General features: G+C 47.6%; 1 protein-coding gene across 7 annotated transcripts in view; it reads left to right on the top strand.

Annotated features, from left to right (window-relative positions):
- The window catches only part of GPS1 (G protein pathway suppressor 1), a 91516-nt gene extending 83849 nt beyond the window's left edge, over nucleotides 1-7667 (top strand). For 4 of the 7 annotated variants that reach the window (XM_029599046.1, XM_029599041.1, XM_029599042.1 and 1 more), the window contains 3 exons: nucleotides 4003-4137; nucleotides 4481-4551; nucleotides 5879-7667. In XM_029599046.1, coding sequence (XP_029454906.1) covers nucleotides 4003-4137; nucleotides 4481-4551; nucleotides 5879-5888 — 216 coding nt within the window. In that variant the 3' untranslated portion in view covers nucleotides 5889-7667. Of the gene's footprint in view, nucleotides 1-4002; nucleotides 4138-4480 lie in introns of all 7 variants that reach the window. The other 3 variants (XM_029599043.1, XM_029599044.1, XM_029599045.1) reach the window with 2 other exon arrangements.
- The last annotated feature ends 15571 nt before the right edge of the window (nucleotides 7668-23238 follow it).

Below are 23238 nucleotides of genomic sequence, written 5' to 3'. Positions count from 1 at the left end.
ACAAGCTCTATGAACTTCGTTGGAATGTATACTGCACATAAGCCTTCAAGAACTCACAGTGGTCAGGCATGCCCTTCTAACCTCCAGGATTCCCTACAAAGAAAAACAGTCATGCTTCACATGGAATCCAACTCCAATGTTCTCTTTAAACAAACCGGACAGTCCGGTTCATGGAACCTCTACGAAGGGACAGTTCAGATACTACAACACGCTTACCGAACATCCATATCACTCCAATCAACTTATCTGCCCGAAATTCATGATTCCAGGGTGAACAAACTTAACATTTCTCACTCCCACAAAGTGGAACTAAATATAAAGGTAATTAAAAAAAAAAATTATTCTCACTAAGAAATCTCACTACAGTGGAGCTCTTGCAACACTGTACAACAGAAAGATTGGAGAACCCTTGTTCGATTTCTCTGAGCTCACTCAGACTCCAGATGCCCTTCTCATCGATTGGTCACAACACATTTTATGCGTTCCCTCCAGCACCAATCATCTCTCAAACTCCAGAGATGCATAGACGACCAGAGGGATCTGCCATGATCGCGGATATGCAAAAAAAAAAAAAAAGAACCATGCGGATCTTTTCCTCATCGCGCCAGCATGGCCACAGCGTCCATGGTACCATTATCTACGGCAGCTTTCAATCCGCAATCCAGTACTCCTGGGCACCAGCTCACGGCTTCTTCCCCAGCACATGGGAGCATACTTTCCTCTCCTCCCTACACCATATGGCATGGAGATTGATGGCCTCGCTTATCAATGTTTTTCTCCTATCCTCAGGAGAACTAACCATCACATTCAAGTACCAGGAGAGTTAACCCGCTATGCTTCCTGGCATTCATCAACGGCTGTAGCCCCTTGACTTGACCACCTGGCCGTCTTCTGTCCTCCTCCACCTACCATACAGTAGCGACATTGAGACTCCTCGCTACAAGTTCCTGTAAGCACCATAACAGCTTATCACCTCCATCTAGATGGAGGACCTATTTCATGTTATTCCTTGGTATACGGATTCATGTGGGCATATTGCACCTACATCTACCTTTACAAAAACCACCGATACCATAGAACATTTACATGGTTCTTGAACAGATAATGCCTTTCATCCTTTGCACCTCTGGACACGGGTTAACCTTCGATACCTCTTATGAAAGGTGCTTTTCCTGGTCACTTTGACTTCTACAGGAAGACCAAATGTGTTGCAAGCATTGCTTCACTACCCTCTTATCTTCTGTTTAGCTTCGGCAGGGTGCCCTTCCGTGCTTGCCCGAAATTTCCACTAACGGTAACGTCCAGTTTTCTACATTAACCAGGCCGTCACCTTGCCCACGTTCCACCCAAAAGTTCTTGCAAATGACAATGAGACAAAGGTTACTACCTTTGATTGAAAACGTGTGCTGGCATACTGCGAAAGATGCACTCTATCGCCCAGTCGACCCTCACAGATGTTTCTTTCGTCAATCCAGACGACCATGGACGTCCAGTGATGACAACAACTTATCTACAACGATATCTAATTATATCCATTTCAGCTATAACAGAAATATGCACTCGCTATCTGCGACCTATGGACACATCATGTGTATGAAATGGCAACCCCGATTGCCTCTCTCTCCATTAAGTGCCCCTTCTGGCCATCTGTGAAGCAACAACATTGTCATTGCTACACATTTTTTCACATCCTACCAGTGTTTGCGCATTCAGACGGTGGATGATCCTTTTGCGACAGATTATCCTACAGTAGTGCAAAATTCCAAGCAAATACAGCCTTCATAGGAACTGTCCGCCAATATCGTATTGAGCAAAAAAAAAAAAAAAAGTGAAATTAAATAACACATACTAGCTGCTCAATACGTCAGCTGGGGACTCCCATACAGCATGGCTAATTCAGCTGCTTATCTACATGAAAAGAGCAAGTTTGCTTACCGTAAACGGTGTTTTCCGTAGATAGCAGATGAATTAGCCATGCCGACCCGCCCGCCTCCCCGGACAGTTCTAGCATACCTACCTGCTTTGATACTGACTGAGGAGCCTGAGGTAATCCTGTCAGGATACAGGAGGGAGGGAGCCCCTAGCTAAAAGACTTTGCTAGACTTTGAGAGCTCCGCCACCTAGTGGCTCAGAGGACGTACCCATACAGCATGGCTAATTCATCTGCTATCTACGGAAAACACCGTTTACGGTGAGCAAACTTGCTCTTCTGACCTGTCTACTGCCGTTACGTATTGTCTGCATTATGCAACAGACTAATTTGATTTCATGTAATATACTTTGAATTATTTTATTGGAAAAGCGCAGTATAAATAAACGATGGCAATGTGTTCCTCAGTTAAAGCCACTTTCTTTATGCCTGCTTTCTTGCCAGAGCATTTTGGTTCTGCACTCAGATCCCCACTATATTATGGAAATGAACCTTTTAGCTGTTGCTTTAGCCATTTCCAGATTTTCTTGTGATAGATTGTGTAAGATTTAATGTGAAATCAAGTTAGTGGGACAAAAGCACTTTGGGTCTGCTCTTGCTGCTGGCTGCTACTCAATTATGTGATGGATCTTTTTTATTTATTTATTTTGTTAAATACCTTCAAGTAAGCCATGGCTTAAACAGAGATGAAAAAGTGTTAAGAAAGGAGCTGAGTTAAAGCTGATGTCCAAGGTGATGCAGAGGGTGATGTTCAAAGACCTTTCCATGGGTTTTACCCACAGAAATAGGTCTTTTGAAAACTGCCCACCTTCTATGCAGGTCATTTTGCCTGCATTATTTGAAAGCTGCTTAAATGATGTGTTCTTTTGTATTAATTAAGGACCTCTGGGTGGATCAGATTCTTATTCCATTATTTAATTTCCACAGTTCCAATTATTTTGTGATATTTGAATTTATTAGTGATGGATAAATAATTGACATGTACTTGTCTGTTGCCATGAGCCTATGGGATCACCAAATATAAATAAATCAGTAAATAAGTAAAGGTGTTCTGTAGGTAAGGTGAGGTCATTTGGGGAAGGCAATGACACACAAGTTTGGCCAGAAAAAGTACCCACAGAAAGCAATGGGGCAATAAAGCAAAACCACCTTTTGTAGTTTTGCATTGATTATTGATGTAAACCTGAGGGTAAAAACTCCCTTGCGGGGATTTGCACTTATGTGGGCAGTTTGATTATTGCCTGCTTAGTGACTACTAGTAGAACCTTGAAGTAAACTCCTAGTCTCATTGTTCTGTAAAGTATTAGCAATGCAAGCCAAGACTCTACATTAGAGGTGAGAGACAAATGGTGAATGGAAACAGGAGCAGAGGTGTCAAATGAAAGTTGGATGAGATGTTTGCATACAAATTCTTCAACACTGAAAGTATTTAATTGAAAATTAGTTGCAAGATTTCAATAAAGCAAGTGCATGGTCCCTGAAACAGCAATGTGTTGGGCAGAGCGTACCAACAGAGAAATGTATACACACATTCTGGGAATGCCCAACAATTAACGCTTTGAAAGAAAACAGAGAACACGAAGGCAGATAAAGACCATATGGCCATTCTCAAAATAGAAGAATTCTAGGTAAACAAACAAAAGTGAATCGTTTGCTATATCTTGAATGACAGAGGATGGCACTTTTTTTTTTTTTTACAGACAATAAAAATGTTAGTTTTAACTACTAGAAAAACTGAAATATGTTCTAGAAAGGTGAGAGCTCAGATTGCACTGAACAGCAAAAGTAGGTCAAAGTAGCAAGAAATTGGCTTTGCTGGTTATGGTTTGGTTGGGCATAGTGATGGGGCGGTAAAGGAGTGGGGGGGATCCGGTCTGATATCCAGTTGGGGTCTTAAATGTTGTCTTGTATCAGAGTTGACCAACAGTTCTGGCCATGGGGGATAAGGTGGGAGGGCTTTGCATATATCAGATTTGGTATCCATGCTGGATATGGGAGAACAGGTCAGGTCCTTTGTTTGTTGGAACAAGATAGGTTTGAAGCTAGTTGTGCTTCTTACCTTCCCTCAACAGATTCTTTATGCCAGAGATGTGGATCAGCGAAGTACCACCTTTGAGAAATCTTTGCAGATGGGTAAGGAGTTCCAACGACGTGCCAAGGCTATGATCTTACGAGCAGCTGTTCTACGCAACCAGATACATGTCAAGGTGAGGAAGTCCCTGAAACTAAAGGAAGGTGAAAGAATGAGGCTGCAGTTAGCGCCTGTAAATATATATATTTTTTGTTTTGATTTCTAATGTGTAGAAATAAAGATCCAACTATTGAAGTTTTACCCTCTGGAAATCCTTACTTGGAAAGAGAGTGCTGTATGTCACAGAGCAGGCTGAGAGAAACATGCAGTTGTGGGGGAGGGTCCTGAGGATACTGTCTGCAACAGGATACCTCACAGGACTTCTTGATCATGACCCCAATTTTTGGTCCTTAATGTCCTTTTTTTTTTTTTTTTTTTTAATTACTCATCAATGGTTCATCTTTGTTTTCTTATCACAGTCTCCTCCAAGAGAAGGCAGCCAAGGTGAGCTCACTCCAGCTAACAGCCAGACGCGAATGAGCACCAATATGTGAGGAACTTCATGTACCACAGAGGAGAAGAGCGGTGTACACGTGTGTGTTGTGCACGTTTGGCTGTGTGAAAGCATGCTAATCACAATCTGCTGAGCTTCACACACACAAACACCCCAACACACTGATGGAACTTTTTGGGATGAAGGAGGGTCAGCATTCTGCTAGTTTATGGATAAGAATAATCTCTTTCTAGAGCCTTTGGTTGAATACATCCAATAATTAACTGCACTCCAGTGGCAACCAGAAGTGTTCCAGATCTTCTCCTGTAGCCCTCCCACACACATCCAGTGCTGTATCTTCTTCAAGTGAAATGCAAGATGTGGTGTTGGGTAGTGTGTGGCACAGATAAAGATAGAGCTTGTTGTAAGAGTGTGAGGTCTGATATTGGAAGAATAGGTGTAAGTTGTGAGGTGAGGGAAAACTAGGACCAGTGGGGTTGGGAGAGCGCTGACAGAGGGGCACATAGTGCAATATGTAGTCTTTGGTGAACAGAGAGATGGGAGGAGGAAATAAAAACTGTCTTTCAAGTCCAGGCAAGTTCCTGAATAGAGTAGCACCAATTCTTGATAGAAAATTTCACTGTTTGATGCTGCATGCTTCCATGCAGGAGACCTAGATTTAATTCCTGAGACCAGCTTCTATGCACTAGACTAGCCGGAGCTGAGGATACGGCGGAGGCAGCGCTTGCAAACCTGGATGTCTCCACCACTGCTCAATGGCGACACCTAATGGTCAGACTTGGTGTGTACGCACACCAGGTTCTAGGTCCTTGGCCAAGAACTGTTGTTGCAATAGCTGGGCTAGAAGGGGAGCTTCTAAAATGGAAACCTTTTTCCCCCCACCTCCCCCCAAGTAGTTACAAATGAAGGCTCAGGGTACCGTAGCTCAGTAGAGGTTGGTTCCAGTTGAGCTAGAAGCCAAAAGGAGCAGAACTTTAAAGAAAATAATCTGGAATCTACGGCAACCAACTTTGGTTTCAGTAAAACAAAAAGTAACCTGGAGGGAAGTAGGACGGTAATCTACAAAAGTGGCAGTGGAAGGGAAGGGGGTGGGCAGTCTGCGAGGGTGGCAGCAGCACTGCTCCCCTTCCCCCTGCTCAGCACTTGTACTGGAGGGAAGGGATTGGGCAGTCTGAAGGTAGAAGCAGCAGCGTTGTCCTTCCCCCTACTCAGCAGCTGCCCTTGAGCCACTTTGTCAGCAGCATCTTGGACCAGGAATTCTGAATGTTCTGACCTTTCAGCCTCTGTTATAACTTGATGTTTGCCTTGTGCTAAAATCTTGATTTTTCTATTCTTTGTTTTACTCCTTTCTTGCCTCCCCCAGCTCCTGGTGAAAGCTAAAGACAAGAAGCGTTCCTGTTCATTTCTTGTTTGCATTAATGCAGGAATAAGAGTTGCAGTCACATACAGGAACTCCTGCAAGAGTCGTGTCTGTGTAGCCACCTCCTGTGTCAAAGGAGCACCGCATTCTCCCATCATCCCTCGCCCTGGGGGTTATCTGTCTGCGGTTCCCAACTCATTTCTGCTCTGTTTACTAATTAGCTTCACTTTTCTATATGCTCAGTTACTGCACCAAGGAAGTGGAGTACAAAGCTCAGGATTTGTCCTTCCTGATCTGAACCTGCTGGATCACTAGATGATGGTAATTTAAATTGATGTGGTGCCTGTCAGCCATACTGAATCCCAATGAATCTGTTAATTTAATACTTCAGAAATATAAAGAAATACAGCCACCTTTGGGTTGGCAATTCTGTGCGACATCTTCCCAAATGGTAAAGGTAGAAGGAAGAATGTTGTAAGATTCCAATTACAGCTGGGTAAAATGAGGCCCAAAGGGATTTCTCAGTAACAATGAAGAGTCTGGGGCAACAGAGGAGCAAAACCCACAAGTCTCAGGAGCTCTGCTGGCTTCTAGTCCACTGCTCTCTCCATTAGACCACAGTGTCTGCTCTATCATCTTAAGACACAACCCATTCTGAGTTTTCTATTGCACTCTCTTTGCAGTACCTGAATGTGTTACAAAGGGGGGGGGACACTATCCCACCTCTGATTAGTAGATTTATAATTTAAGGAAGTCTGGTTTTCATGACTGAGAGTTTGATTTTAGACCCCAATTTATTATTTTTTTTAATAGAGCACTGCTTGCTGAGCTGTAGTTGCTATCAGGCTGTTTGAGCTGTGCTCCATCTCCATCTCCTATTTATGTCCTCTGACAGCCTAGCAGCCTGGCCAGGAACAAGCTGTGCTTTTCTAAAGAAAAAAGGTTACATGTTCAAACAGCGCTCGACTTCCTCAGTCATGAGAATGAATAGAAGTTGGCTGCAATGTGAAGGGGTGAGCTACATCATCTTGTTTTGCACTGTAAGTGCTGAGTGCGCTGGAAAGGATTGAGAAGTAGCGCACCACCTCAGCCTGCTTCTGTCATTCTATGAAAATGTTATGCAAATTAATTTTAATTGCAACATTGTTAATCCTTTAGTTCATTAAAGAGCAGCATCTAAAAGCTCTTTACATTGTTTTTCCTTTTTTTTTTTATAAAAGTGCTTTTTATTCAGTTTTGTGGTTATTCTTGGTCTTGAATTAAACTTGTGTTAGCTTTTGAAAGACCATTATTCTTATTTTGATTGCTATAGTTCCACCCAGTTTCTCATTGTTAATTGAGCAGGAGGGCTCTGGGGAAAGGGCGTGGACATGCTGACAGTTTGCATCTGTGGTGCTGGCCCTATAGACATACTTACTTACTCTAATTGTTCTGAATAAATTTAATAGTTTGTAGGCTGTGCTTTCTTTTTCTGGGTGAACATAAGAATTATGAGGCCAGTGATGTATGTGGCTTCCAAATCTCATGTAAAATGTCTTTGAATAATTCTTGTTCTAAAACAAGTCCCATATAGAAAAAAGGAAAATAATTCTGGCGTGTTAGCATCTGTTGTCTATACAGTGAGCTTGGAATCAGTGTTTCATTTTGCAGACTTAATATCTGAAAATTCTGTGAGAGTATGGAGGTTTTAAATTTGGGAAACAAATGTATCTGCAAAATAAGAAAAAAAAAAAAAGCATAAAATCAATATTATAAGAACATAAAATTTTCCATACTGGGTCAGATCAGAAGACCATCAAGCCCAGTATCCTATTTCCAACAGTGGTCAATCCAATTCCACATTAAAAACTGGCCTTGCAGTCAGCACTCCTTGGGACTTTCCACACTGCAACCTTCCAAAACCCTACCATTAGCATTTCCTGTGACTCTCCCCACAATATTGGGACTGAGGTTCTTGGGCTGTCACCTTGGAGGCAAGAGTTTTACTATGGAGTCTTTCATTGTGATGCTTTTTGTTCCTTTTCCCAATGTTGTTATAATTGAGTATTATAAGAAATATTATAAACAGACCTTCTGAAGTGTTATCTTTCCACATGCCATCATTTTTAAAATGGGAATGCATGAATATCAACTTTCTCTTCAGCCAGCCAGATCAGTTCAGATGCATGAGTTTATGCCTTCCATCCAGCAGATGGAGACAGACAAACAGGTTTGCTGACATCACTCTTTAGAGACTTCTGTGTTGACCTCAGCCTGCCAGTATTCTCTGTTTCTGGCAGATGGCTGGCAAGCATCCCAAGCTGTGAGCTGAGGCCTGGGTAGTCTGAGTGAAGAAGATGGAAATTTGGATGGGTTGCTCCTGAGATGAAAGTCTTTTATTCCCTCCCTCTGTTGATCACAGAGCGTGGACCAGGGGGCTTTCCAGCTACTGTTGCTGGAATTACTCTCGTCTCTCTCTCACCATTTTTTCTCTCCCCTTTTGTGGTGTCTCCTCCTCACAAAAAAAAAAATTAATTAATTAAACAAGGTTTCCCTCAACTTTTCCTTCCTTCTGAGCCTCGTAGCTATGCTGGTACCTGCTTATTGTTAAAGCTGTTTAAAAAAAAAAAAAAAGGGAAAGAAAAAGCAGAAGAATGGTATGCTCTCTGAGGGTGAGTTGTAGTTACTGTTTTGTTTTCCTTGACAGTTTGGTCAGGGACTGGACTGAGGTAGGAGAAAACAGTGGTGTTTCTTCAGAAGAGTGGAAAGCCCTCAGTAGTTTGCAGTGCATTTGTGCTGTCAGGCACTTGGAGAGGGAAACCTCTGTAAATCTTGTGGAGAGGCAGGAGAGAGGTCAGCATGTGCAGTCTGTCCTGGAGAGAGGGCCATTGTGCTTGCTGCTGCGGCAGGAATGTTGACTGTGTTGGAACCGTGAAAAGGGAGTAGATAAGAGAAAGGACTTCCTAAATTGGTTCTGGTGGTCTTGGTCTTGTATGTTTTATTGTATATCGCTTAGACCTTCTTAGTGTTAAGCGATTAACAAATTTTAGTAAATGAATGTAAATGGACACTGCAGCAGTCTGGTCTGCTACTCCACTAGGTTGAGTTCCAAGAGAAGCAGCTCCTTTTTCACATGGAGATGTGATTCCTTCCTCTTCCTGGGCCTCTATTTCCATTCAGTTATAAAGTGTTTGCTTCAGGCTTTTTTTTTTTTTCCCTATAGATCTGAATGCAGCGCTGGGTTTCTCAACTGCAGGAGCACCTCTTTGGAATCTCCTCCTGGGAATCCAGAGTAGAAGAGAGGAGGATTGAGAAGGGAGGAAATCCCATGGTTTTGGTTCCGTCACTTTTAAACTTTTAAGAGCTGGATTTTAAAAGGGTTACCCGTGCCGGGCCTAAGTCCCGGGGCTTGCAGAAAGGGGCGGTCTGGGGGTGGGTGCGTTGCCAGAGGCCTGCAGAGCGGCCTGGGAGGCAGTGCGGCTTGGCGTGGGCAAGGTGCACAATTGCGCACCCCCTTGTGCGCGCTGATCCCTGATTTTATAACATGGGTGCGCGCCGGGTAGCACGTGCATATGTACACCTGCGCGCAGGTTTGAAAATCTACCCCCTAATGTCTTGAGAGTAAATGGCAGGGAGAGAGAGCTAGAGGAGGGGGAATGTTCCCCTAAGGAAGAGGTAGTTTCAGTTGTGGTTCGCTTGTTCAATAATTTCACAGTCCTTAAGGATGCCGGAAGAAGCGGAAGAAAAAGGATGAGTCTGTTAGCTCCAAAGAAGACCATATAATGAGTTTAAAGAAACCTTTCAAAGCATTTCCTTGGCATAGATCAGTTAAGGGTTTGATCTGAGCGTAATAGATACTTAGGGACCTTAATTTTCAATTTGTATTTTATTTTATTCTTGGAATTTCAATGTTATAACCAAAAAAAAAATTCACTTAAAGAATGATTTTTCCATTCATTTTTCTTTTATAACAGTCATCTTTCCACTGATTATTTTTGTTAAAACATTGAAATTCTTAGGAAAAATAAAAAGTGAAAATGAAGGGCCCTATGGATACACCAGAGAGAAATTATAGTGTGTAAGACTATGGCAGGGCTGTGTCCTCTCCCATTTCAGGACAGGGAAAGCTGAAAATTCATAAGGTGAACATGCTCATGTGTGCTACCACTGAGATCACTACTCTCCCTGTGGAAGGATATCTCTGTCCCAAGGATTGGAAGATAGAGACTATGCTTAAGCAGGCATCAGAGACTGCTGGTTTGATGCAGTGCTATTGTTGCTAGGCTAGATTACACTTGTCTCAAGAAAGGTTTCTTGGAAGGGGGGAGAAGGGACGGTCTTGGAGGATGCAGCTCAGATGGAACTGGGGCGTCACTTTGGCAGATGCATCATATGAATTGGTTCTGGCGTTGGCTAGAAATACAGCTTCTATTGTATCTGCCTGTCATTTGCTTTGACTATGTAACTGATCAGCTGATTCAATTTCCAAGATAAAGTGGACCAAGCATGCCTTCAAGGGAAATCTTTTTGGAGAAGATATTGGAAAGCTAGTGAAGCCATTTGGAAAGGGGGGGGGGGGGGGGGAATCAAAATTTCCCAACTTGCCTGAAGACAGTCCTTTAGGGGATGTTGTGACCAGCTTCAGCTAGAAGATGCTTTAGAGATTCCAAATGTGTGATGCCTGGAAGGTTGCCAGCAATTTAGTCCTTTCTGAACTCCAAAAACAGAGGTAAGGATAGAGTCTTGGGCAGGTTTTGGCAGCAGGGGGGGTTCCAGTGAAGGTATAGGAGGCCATTCTGGTACAAAGCCTAGACAGGCAGTTCCCTGTACGTACCTGGATCAGTCCAGACAGTGGGTTATGTCCCCAATCCAGCAGATGGAGTCAGCACAAGCTTTGAGGGGGCGTCACCCTATATACCACTACCCCCTCTGCAGGAGTTCAGTATCTTCTGACTCCAGCAGATGCGAGTAGGGTATCCTGGGTTTCTCCCATTGAGATAGGATTTTCCCTGTGCTTTTCTTACTGATTTTCGACTTTGGCCTCTGCCTATTTGTTTTTTGCTTGGATCAAGTTGTTGTGTTTAAAAAAAAAAAAAAAAAAAAAAAAAAAAAACTGAAAAAGTTTACACTTTTGGGGAGCTGGGTTTCCCTTACCCTCTGTGTCCTCTCTCTTGCCTGTGCTGCGTTTTGGACAGGGTAAGTTTGCATTTTGTGTTGTTTCTTTCTTTTGCAGCTCTCCAGTCCTCCGGTGCCGCGCAGGTGTCGGTGGTGCCGACCTCCCCGCGCTGATTTCCTTGCCGGCGGCCATTTTGCAGCTCCTCAGGGGCTGCTGTGGCAGGCAGGCAGGCCGTTTTCGGCGGGTTGTGCGGCCAGGAGGCCCCCCCGCGGCACTTGGAGCTTCCTCCGGCGGGCAGTGCAGGCCGATCGGGCCCCCCCGCGGCGCCGTTTTGCGCTCTCTCGCGGCCCCCCCCCCGAGGCTAAAGGATTTGATTGAGGCTGTTCTTCACACGCGATCTCCATGCCGCGGCCGTCGCGCTGCCCAGCTGTGGCAGGCAGGCAGGCCGTTTTCGGCGGGTTGTGCGGCCAGGAGGCCCCCCCGCGGCACTTGGAGCTCCCTCCGGCGGGCAGTGCAGGCCGATCGGGCTCCCCCGCGGCGCCGGGGTTGTGTGGCCAGGAGGCCCCCCCGCGGCACTTGGAGCTTCCTCCGGCGGGCAGTGCAGGCCGATCGGGCCCCCCCGCGGCGCCGTTTTGCGCTCTCTCGCGGCCCCCCCCGAGGCTGAAGGATTTGATTGAGGCTGTTCTTCACACGCGATCTCCATGCCGCGGCCGTCGCGCTGCTCAGCCTGCGGGGAGCCGGGGCCCCGCATTTCTCGGGACGACATTTGCGCTCGGTGCCCCCCCGGGGGGGAGGGCACCTCGCAGTCCCTCGACAATTTTTACCTTCCTTTCCAGTTTGCCCGGGCAGCGTGGGCAGGCCCCTCCCCCATTCGTGGCGGGAACGGCAGCCATTTTGCATCCACAGCGCCCTGAGGGGTCTCAGGGAGCGCTGGAGGATAGGGAAGCGGTAGCGGCTTCTCTCCCAACCCTGGTACCGGAACCGGGTCCGCAGGGACAGGGTGCCACGGCCTCTCCTTCGGCCGGGCCTCCTCGGGCAGGCCGGGGTTTTTTCCCCGGAATTTATGTTGCTTCTGCACAAGGCACATTTGCAGGGGTTGGACGCACCGGCAGGGCCTCCCCCGGCTAAGGTCCCTCGGACGGCGACTGCTTCTCAGGCCCCCCCCCCCCCCCCCCGTCCTGACGGGCGTGGGGGCCCCCAAACACCCCCCCCCCCCGGTCCGGGCCCGACCCCTCCCGGGGCCGGTGGGAGCGGCACCAGACCCGGGGGCTCCTGACCCTGATGATACGGACTGGGACCAGGCGGATTCCACGCCGGAGGGGAATGATCCGCGCACGCTTCGCCTCTGCCAGAGGGAAGAGCTGGACGACCTTATCCTGCTGATTCTCCAGGAGCTGGATCTCAACCCGCAGCCGGATCCGCCCGCGCCTGTAGCGCCTGCGGTCGTCACCTCGTCGAAGACGGGGGATCCGGTCCTAGCGGCTTCCCTGAAGGTCGAAAGGGCCATGGAAAAGTTGTATCCCTTGCCGGAAGATTTTCTGGACCTCTTTAGGGTACCAAAAGTGGACTCCGCGGTGTCGACGGTCACGAAGAGGACGACGATCCCAGTGACGGGAGGCGCGGCCCTGCGGGATACACAGGATCGCAAGTTGGAGGTTTTCCTCAAAAAGGTCTTCGAGCGGGCAAGCCTCCTCTGGGTGCAGCAACTTCTCACGTCCCAGGCCCTCCCTCCCGAGGAGGCCGCCCAGTCGGATAGGATGGAAGCCACGGTGGCGTACGGGGCGGATGCCTCGTACGATCTGTTTCGGGTGCTGGCGCGTTCCATGGTTTCGGTGGTGTCGGCCAGACGTTTGCTGTGGCTTCGCAACTGGGCGGCGGATACGTCCTCCAAGTCGAGTCTAGGCTCCCTGCCTTTCAGGGGTAAGTTCCTCTTCGGAGAGGATTTGGATCAAATCATCAAGCCCCTGGGGTAAAATGCGGTTCATCGTCTGCCGGAGGACAGATACCGGTCTTCTACCGGAACTACAGACCGACGGGCTCCAGGCCCTCCGCTCCCAGGTCTCAGCCCTGGTCGCGTTCCTTTCGCGGGCGCCGGCCCGCACGCTCCACCCCCGGGACGGGACTCCCCTCTCCCAAATCCTCGCAAGGATGCCAGGCTCGCCCACTCCGTCGTCCCCAGGCTTGGGGGTCGGCGGGCGTTATTCTACAAGGAGTGGGTGCACATCACCTCGGACCAGTGGGTCCTGGACACCATAGAACACAGCTACGCTTTGGAGTTTTGTCCGCGTTCTGCAGGGCCGGTTCATCTTCTCCACCTGCGGATCGGGTCCCGAGCGAAGGGCTGTGCAGTTAACACTGGACAGGCTCCGGGAGATAGGCACTATTGCGCCCGCGAGGTGGACTTGGGCCATTATTCGATTTACTTCGTGGTGCCAAAGAAGGACGGTTCCTACAGGCCCCTCCTGGATATCAAGGAAGTCAACAAGTCCCTCCGGGTGGTCCGGTTCCGCATGGCAACGCTGCGGTCGGTGATTGCGGCGGTGCATCGGGGGGGAGTTCCTCGCCCCCTGGGATCTGACGGAGGCATACCTGCACATTCCCATCCACCGGGAACATCATTGCCTTCTCAGGTTCAAGATTCTGGACCAGCATTTCCAATTTATAGCCCTCCCATTCGGGTTGGCGACGGCCCCGCGCACTTTTCCCAAGATCATGGTAGTGGTGGCGGCTGCCCTTCGGAAGGAGGGCACTCTAGGCCATCCATATCTGGACGATTGGCTCGTTCGAGCGAAGTCTTTCTGCCACGGCCAGAAGGCGGTGACCAGGGTAGTACAGTTCCGGCGGTCCCTGGAATGGGTGGTGAAGTACAGTTCCGGCAGTCCCTCGAATGGGGGGTGAATTTTTCCAAGAGCTTCCTCGTGCCCTCGTAGCGCTTGACGCCCGTCTGGGCAAGGTTTTTCTGCGGCAGGACAAGGCGCACTCCTTGCGGGATCACATACGGCGGTTCTCTGCGTTACCAGATCCCACCTCCTGGGACTACCTGCAGCTCCTGGGGGTGATGGTCTCCACCATCGACATGGTCCCTTGGGCGTTTGCGCGCCTCCCGCCGCTACAGCGAGCTCTCCTTTCCCGTTGGAAACCGCCCTCGCAGGACTACCGGGTGACCCTCCCTCTGCCGCAAGTGGCCAGGACCAGTCTGCGCTGGTGGTTGGATCCGGCGAATCTGGCTCGCGGCGTGTCCAACAACGCCAGTCTCGTCGGCTGGGGGGCAGCCTGCGACCGCAGCTCCACGCAGGGGACGTGGTCCGAGGAAGAGTCGAAATGGTCCATCAATCGTCTGGAGACCAGACAATATTATCGGACAACGCGACCACCGTGGCCTAGATCAACCGACAAGACGGCACTCGCAGCCCGCGGGTCGCGCTCGAGGCAGCGATGTTGATGCAGTGGGCGGAGCGGTTTTCTGGTCCGCCGGGCGGCCTCGCACATCGCAGGGTTGGACAACGTCCGGGCAGATTTCCTCAGTCGTCAACTACTGGATCCCGGGGAATGGTCGCTATCCGACGGGGCGATGCAACTGCTTGTCCATCGGTGGGGGACCCCTCACCTGGATCTGATGGCGTCCGCGCACAACGCCAAGGCTCCCCGTCTCTTCAGTCGCCGGAGGGAGCGAGGTGCGGAGGGAGTTGATGCTCTAGTGCTCCCATGGCCGTCCCATCTCCTTCAGAACACCCCGCAGAATAGAGTATCATCAGGGGACTGTGATCTTCGCGGTCCTTCTACAGCTGGTGATCGACAGACCCATCCGACTCGGGCATCTGTCACGGAACTCTTCTGTCTTGCGGCCTGGCTTTTGAGAGGCGCCGCCTCCGGCGCCGGGGCTACCAGAAGGCGGTACTGTCCACGCTGTTGAGTTCACGAAAGACGACGACGTCGATAGCCTATGTTAGGGGCTGGAAGGTGTTCGAGTTGTGGTTTGCCGGTCAGGACACGGGACCAACTGAGGCTTCTGTTCCTCAGATCCTCCAACTTCTGCAAGCGGGAGTGGACAAGGGGCTCGCCTATAATTCCCTGCGGGTCCAGGTGGCCGCCCTGGTTCGCTATTGTGTGATGGGGATTCTCTACTGCAGCACCCGGGTATTGTTCGATTCCTCAAGGGTATTAAACATCTGCGGTCTCCATTGCGGGATCCTTGTCCCTCCTAGAGTCGAGCCACTGCGTAGTACAACGCTTAAGGATCTCATCCTTAAGGCAGTGTTCCTGGTGGCAATCTGTTCCGCTCGTCGCATATCGGAACTGCAGGCTCTGTCGTGTAGAGAGCCTTCTCTGCGTTTTCTCCGACTCTGGAGTTTCCATCCGCACCGTTCCATCTTTTCTCCCGAAGCTGGTGTCTGCATTCCATGTGAATCAGACGGTGGAACTGCCGTCCTTCTCGTGTTTTGAGCCGAAATCTCTACGACTCTTGGAAGTCAAGCGCACTCTGTGTATCTATCTGGAGGCTACGAGTGCGTATCTATCTGGAGGCTACGAGTGTGTTCCGGCCGTCGGACCATCTCTTCGTCCTTGGGTCGGGTCCCAAGAACGGGGCCCAGGCCTCGAAGACGACGATTGCCAGATGGCTGAAGGCTGGCATTGCAGCTTCCTACATTGGGGTGGGGCGGACTCCCCCACCCGGCATTGTCGCGCATTCTACACGTGCTCTGGCGGCCTCTTGGGCGGAGGTCCGCTCGCTCTCTTCTCCAGCAATCGGTGGAGCAGCCACCTGGAAATCGTTGCATACGTTCTCAAGGCACTATCGCCTCCATCTCGCCTCTACTGTCTCTGGACATCTTGGCGAACAGGTTCTACGAGCAGGCCTCGCAGGACCCCACCCGATGTAGGGAAGCTTGGGTACATCCCACTGTCTGGACTGATCCAGGTACGTACAGGGAAAAGAAAATTATTATTTACCTGCTAATTTTCGTTCCTGTAGTACCATGGATCAGTCCAGACGCCCACCGCGTCTGGGTGCTCTGCCTGCTCGGTTCTTTTCTGTGGCTGTGTTTTCTTACGGCTTCCGCTCTTACTGCTTTCGCAGTTCCCCACAGGTTGTCTTGCTGTGTTTTTCGCCTTTCCTACCCGTTGGTAGGATCTTTACAGTTCTAGTTCTTATAGGTACCCGGTTGTTGTTGCCGGTTCTTTTTCAACTTGATCCATTAAGGGGTTCGGGTTTTCTACTCGGGCTTTGATATACTCGATACTGAACTCCTGCAGAGGGGGTAGTGGTATATAGGGTGACGCCCCCTCAAAGCTTGTGCTGACTCCATCTGCTGGATTGGGGACATAACCCACTGTCTGGACTGATCCATGGTACTACAGGAACGAAAATTAGCAGGTAAATAATAATTTTCTTTTGTCAGTCTTGTACCAGAAGATGGGTCCATATTACTTAAGAATAGTGAGACTTAAGTGTCATCAAGGATGGCTTCACTCTGAAGTTTCCCATCCTGTTTCAGATGCTTTATGGTGGCTCCTTGTCACTCCATTCAGAAAAGGAAGGCATACAGATGGTGCTTTTGCAGCATATAGGGGCAGTGGCTCTGGTCCCATCATCTCAGGGGGTTCAGGGTTGGTACTCAAGTTACTCCAGGGTACCTTTCAACCTGAAGCAGGTCAACAGGGCTCTGAATTTCAGGATGGAGACTCTGAAGTTGTTTACAGTAGCAGTGTGACAAGGAGAATTTTTAATATCATTAGATCTGATTGAGGTATATCTACATTTCCTGATAAAAAAAAAAAAGGGCTTCAGAAATATCTTTGCTGTAATTGGGGGGTACTTTCAGTGTCATGCTGTCCCTTTCGGGTTTGCTAAGGTTCCAAAATCTTTTTCCAGGGTAATGGGTGTGATGGCTGGGGCCTGTATAGAGAATGTATGTTGGTGCATTCATGTCTGGACTGGTTGACTGAGCAAAGTCAACCCAGGAATTGGTGACAGCTAAAGTGATGTCGTTATTGCAGGACCTGAGCTGGGTTTTCAATTTCAGCAAGAGCACCTTATTATTCCCCTCAATCTCTGGACTGTCTGAGGGTTTGGTTAGACACCAGGGAAGGCTGTATCTGGATTACAGATGTAAGAATCCAGAAATTGTAGAACCAGGTGTATGGTTTATTGAGCATTTGGAAATCCTTGAAGATATTGGGTTCCATGGCAACCACCTTGGATTTAGTTCTTTGGGAAAGGGCACATATGAAATCCTTGTAGATAGCCTTATTGTTAAAATGGTCTCCATCCCAGGTGTATTCCATGAGGACCCCTCCGAAGAACCCAAGCTAGGAAGTTTAGCTTTGCTGGCAGATACGAAAGAACTTGGAAGTGGAATGAATCTTGAACCTCAAGTCTCCTGTTTGGATAAAGGTGACATCTGATGCCAGTTTCTGTAGGGTGGGGCTTATACTGTCAAGATCAAATGGCTCAAGGCACTTGGAATCTAAAAGAAGCCAAGTTGTCCATTAAGTTGGTTGGAAACCAGAGCGATAAGGAAGGAACTCCTTCAGTTTGCTCCAGTTCTTCAGGGTCAGATGCTCATGATATTGTTGGCCAATGCTATAGTGATGGCATATGTGTTTTTTCCCGAGGGGAGAGCAGGTATTGGCACCATGAGATCATTAAAATCTGAAGGCAATAAGCTCCCTAATTCGGGCGAAAGTGTTTTATAGAACTCCGCGGTAAACCCGTCAGGGCCGGGAGCCTTTAGCTGGGGTGCTAACTGGATGCCGCGCAGGACCTCTTGAGTGGTAATGGGCTCCTGTAAACAGGCTATGTGGTCCGGTGTTAACCGGGGAAGAGATACCCGAGAGAGAAAACCAGGGGTCTCTGACTCACGTGCCCCCTCGGAGGAATATAAAGTCGAATAAAACTGGTGAAAATCGTCCAAAACCGCCGATGTGGTCGTAGCAAGGGCCCCCGTCTGATCTCGCACGGCTGCTATATGTCGGGAATGACAAGCTATGCGGACCAAATTAGCCATCATCTTCCCCGCCTTATTGCCATGCTGAAACAAGCGGCATTGGTAGTAAACACGTTTTTTAACCTTTGGTGAAGCAAAGTATTCAATGCCGCTTGGACCGCAAGCATATGTTCCCGGTTGGCCAGGGAGTGGGTCTGAATGAAAATTCGCTTGGCTTTATTGAATTGAGCCGTCAAGGCTAGCAAGCGTTTGTCTAGCATTTTCCGACAATGGGACAAAAAGGAAATAATTTCGCCACAGATTACCGCTTTACTCGCGTACCAAAATAAAATGGGATTGGACGCGTGTTCCTGGTTTGAAAGAGTAGTCTGCCCATTTGGCTCTAAGAAAATCCTGGAAACGCAAGTCCTCCGCCAAAAAGTATGGGTAGCGCCAAATATTGGTCGAGGAAGGGGCCGAGGTCCAAGTCAACTCCAATAAGATAGGGGCATGATCCGATATACTAAATTCCCCAATCTGTGCCCCCAGCACTTTAGAAAAGGCATGATCACTGAGAAAAAAATAATCCAGGCGTGAATGTGAAGCATGTGCCCGTGAGAGATGAGTAAAATCAACGTCAGAGGGATGAAGTGGCCTCCACACATCCACTAAATGTAGGGATCTTTCTAGAAATGCTATACCTTTACTATGTGCACGCGTAGGTCTGTCCCCATGTGATGAATCCAAAATGGGGTCCCGGACCGCATTAAAGTCGCCTCCCACTAGTACAACCTGGTCCAAGTAGGGCACAAACTGACCATAAATTTCTCAAAAAAAAGCTGGCCTGTAGCTATTGGGGGCATAGACATTACACAATACCACTGGGGTGTTGTAAAGCTCCGCAATCAGGATTTTGTACCTCCCCTGAGGGTCTTTGAATTCCCTAGATATATGGATAGGAAGACTTTTATGTATTAGTATAGTAACTTCGGCTGATTTAGTGTTAACAGAGGCAAAATGTACTGCACTCACCCAACCCTGTTTCAGTTTAAGATGTTCCTGGTCTGAAAAGTGTGTTTCCTGAAGAAAGGCAATGTCTGCAAGTTTTTTCCGCAAAATTGTGAAAATCTTAGTTCATTTGATCGGGGAATGAATGCCGCAAACATTCCATGAAATCACCCGAGTCCTATGGGCCATCAAGACCTATGTAAATCAACCAAAATAAAACATGTACAATCCCAAGGAGAGGCAGGGGTGCCCTCCCAGCAGAGGCGCCCCCCCCCCCCCTCAAAACCAGAGACCCAACTAGATGCGCCTCCTCAATCCCCCTACCATTGACTAGAATCAGAAAAACAAGAGAGAGAACCCAGGAGAAACCCCAATTCCCCACCCATCCCCCTTCCACCCCAGCCTCCCCCTCCCCCCTCCCAATCCCATACCCTTTTCCCAGAAGCCCATTGTGTTAAACAACAGGAAGAGATCTCCACTATGCACACCGGGCCCTCCCCTCCCCCCCCCCCCCCCCCATCCAAGTTAACCAAAAGAAATTAAAAAAAAAAAAAAGATATCATACATCTTATCCCAGCAAGCTGAACCATATAAACATGAATCATTTCAAACGCGCTCTGTTTGTTATCAAGGCAGTATCGTGGCATCACAGTTATATGGCGGAACTGAGTGAGTAGCAAAAACAAACACAAAGACATAGCCCAACAGCCAGTACAACAAAGCATGAGTTCGAGCTATTTTGATGGCTCCAGTCCACCCACCAGATCCGCAGACATGTAGCAGTCCCAAGAACCTAAAACCCATAGGGGCCCCGTAATGTCCTTGGACTAAAATGCCAAACTTGCAGAAAGCATGATCATGCCCTCAGACAAAGGCTGAACGGTATCGGGCTTCTGCCACAACTAGCGCAGATCGCTGATGCAACAAGAAAAGAAAACACCAAAAAGACAAGGAAAAACCCCCAAAATTGCAGTTTCCCATGGTAGTAAACACCAACGAAAGGGCTGAAAAAAACAATGCTCTGCACAGCTCCGGAAAACAAAAATGTAATTCCAGAAAGATAGAGCACTAAAGGAAACCTGCTCTGTCCGGCGCACACAAATGAGGTATTGGCGGTCTGTACTCCAGCTGCTGACTGCATGCACTCTACCCCATAGTTGCGTGGCTTTCAGGCGTCTCCTGGCCCTTCATGGCCGGTATCAGAAGACTTTTGTGCCGGGATGGAATGTAGGTATTGTTTAAGAGCACCTGCTTCCGAAAACCAACGTACCCCCGTAGGTGACTGCACTCGTACTTTGCCGGGGTAAAGCACAACAGCTCATTGCCCCAGGGCAAACAGCTGATTGCACAGCGGAGCCAGCTCCCTCCGCTGTGCCAAAAGGGCAGAAGAGAAGTCCTGGAAAACCAGTATTTTGGTATTAGCGTACATCAGAGTTTTCCCCTGCCTAAGGGCTCGAAGAATCTCAGTCTTGTACGAGAAATTTAGCAGTTTGGCTATTACCACTCTCGGCCGCTCTCCCTCCGCCATCTGGGGACCCAGGCGGTGTGCTCGCTCTATTCTGATCGGGCCATGCCCTGTGGGTAGTTTCAGCTCCTCCGACAGCCATTTCTCCAGGAAAGCAGGTAAGTTGTTCTCGTCCAGGGATTCGAGTAGCCCCACAAACCTCAGATTAGATCGTCTTGCGCGGTTTTCCAAATCCTCAAGTTTGGCTCCCTGTTTCTCCACTGTGTTCTTCAACGCTAGGATGTCAGCCTGAGCCGTGTGGAGGCCATCTTGATTGTCAGCCATGCGCATCTCTATGTCTATAAGGCACCTTTCAAAACCCGCCAGCCCAGCCGATAAGTCTGAAATCTGCTCCGAAATTCTTTTAAATTCGGGAGACAGGGCAGCGACTACCGCCGTGGTCATATCTGCGAGCGCCATTGATGGTGGGACTGCTCCGTCTTTTGGGCCCTCAACCTCCTCCATTGTGGGCTCTGTGGCCCGTGCCTTCTCCTTCTCTCTGTCTTTTTTTCATGCCCCGGGATGCCATCCTCTCCCTCTAATCACTCCAATCTCCACTGCAGTTCTGGGGGAGACTAACAGCCAAAAATAGGGGTTGCTAGAATAGATAGGATGGGGTTGGATGGGGATTTCAAACCCAGTGAAGGGAGCTCACATCTATTCCCTTCAAAGCGTCACGTGATCTCTCCTGTTTGCTTTTTTGACTGCTGCAGCACACTGAGCTGACGATTTCAAAGTGTTATCCACTATGATGCCTAGATTTTTTTCCTGGGTGGTAGCAATATAGAACTTAACATCGTGTAACTACATCAAGGGTTATTTTTCCCTATATGCAACACCTTGCACTTGTCCACATTAAATTTCATCTGCCATTTGGATGCCCAATCTTCCAGTCTCGCAAGGTTGTCCTGCAATGTATCACAATCTGCTTGTGATTTAACTACTCGGAATAATTTTGTATCATCTGCAAATCTGATAACCTCACTTGTCGTCTTCCTTTCCAGATCAGTTATAAATATATTGAAAAGCACCGGACCAAGTACAGATCCCTGAGGCACTCCACTGTTTACCCTTTTCCTACTCTCTGTTTCCTGTCTTTTAACCAGTTTGTAATCCACGAAAGGACATTGCCTCCTATCCCATGTCTTTTTAGTTTTCTTAGAAGCCTCTCTTGAGGGACTTTGTCAAACACCTTCTGAAAATCCAAATACACTACATCTACCGGTTCATCTTTATCCACATGTTTATTAACCCCTTCAAAAAAAATGAAGCAGATTTGTGAGGCAAGACTTGCCTTGGGTAAATCCATGTTGACTATTTTCCATTAAACCATGTCTTTCTATATGCTCTGTGATTTTGATCTTTAGAATAGTTTCCACTACTTTTCCCGGCACTGAAGTCAGGCTTACTGGTCTATAGTTTTCCGGATCACCCCTGGAGCCCTTTTTAAATATTGGGCTACATTGGCCACCTTTCAGGCTTCAGGTACAATAGATGATTTTAATGATAGGTTACAAGTTTTAACTACTAGATCTGAAATTTCATGTTTTAGTTCCTTCAGAGCCCTAGGATGCATACCATCTGGTCCAGGTGATTTGCTACTCTTTAGTTTGTCAATCTGGCCTACTACATCTTCCAGGTTCACAGTGATTTGGTTCAGTTCAACTGACTCATCACCCTTGAAAAACATCTCTGGAACTGGTATCTCACCAACATCCTCATTAGTAAACACAGAAGCAAAGAATTAATTTAGTCTTTCTGCAATGGCCTTATCTTCCCTAAGAGCCCTTTTTAACCCCTCTGTCTTTTAAAGGTCCAAGCGACTCCCTCACAGGTCTTTTGCTTCAGATATATTTTAAAAAGTTTTTATTATGAGTTTTTGTCTCTACGGCCAACTTCATTTCAAATTCTCTCTTCGCCTGTCTTATCAATGTTTTACGCTTAACTTGACAATGCTTATGCTTTTTCCTATTTTCTTCAGATGGATCCTTCTTCCAATTTTTTAAGGATTTTTTTTGGCTAAAATAGTCTCTTTCACCTCACCTTTTAACCATGCTGGTAATTATTTTGCCTTCCTTCCACCTTTCTTAATGCGTGGCATACATCTGGACTGCACGTCTAGGATTGTGTTTTAAACAATGTCCATACCTGTTGAACACTTTTAACCTTTGCAGCTGCACCTTTCAGTTTTTTCTAAATATTTTCCTCACTTTATCAAAGTTTCCCTTTTGAAAATTTAGTGTTAGAGCTGTAGATTTACTTATTGTCCCCCTTCGTTATTAGTTTAAATTTGATCATGTTATGATCACTATTGCCAAGTGGCCCACCACTGTTACCTCTCTCACCAAATCCTGTGTTTCACTAAGAATTATATCTAAAATAGCTCCCTTTCTCGTTGGTGCCTGAACCAATTGCTCCATGAAGCAGTCTTTTATTACATCCAGGAACTTTGTCTCTCGCATGTCCTGATGTTACATACATACATACATACATACATTTATTTATTTATTTAACTAACTAACTTCTTTTACTATACCGATACTCAAGACCAGGTCTTATCGTATCGGTTTACAATAGAACTGAGGGGAAACCAATTAACATCTAGGTAGAAAGTAAAGTTACATTAAACAGGGAGCGTAAAACATGGGAGATGGAAGACAGGACAGATTTTAAACTATAACAACTGGAGAGTGATAAATATAATCAACAAAAACAATATGTTAGTGATACATAAACAGAGATTTACCCAGTTAATATTGGGGTAATTGAAATCTCCCATTAATACTGCACTGCTAGATCCACAAGAGGTCTGCATTCTCTGCCTGGGGGC

The sequence above is a fragment of the Rhinatrema bivittatum genome, chromosome 4 (assembly GCF_901001135.1).
Source record: "Rhinatrema bivittatum chromosome 4, aRhiBiv1.1, whole genome shotgun sequence".
NCBI classification, from domain to species: Eukaryota; Metazoa; Chordata; class Amphibia; order Gymnophiona; family Rhinatrematidae; genus Rhinatrema; species Rhinatrema bivittatum.
Note: the sequence above shows the minus strand (reverse complement) of the source record. Positions and strands in the feature narration are given on the sequence as shown.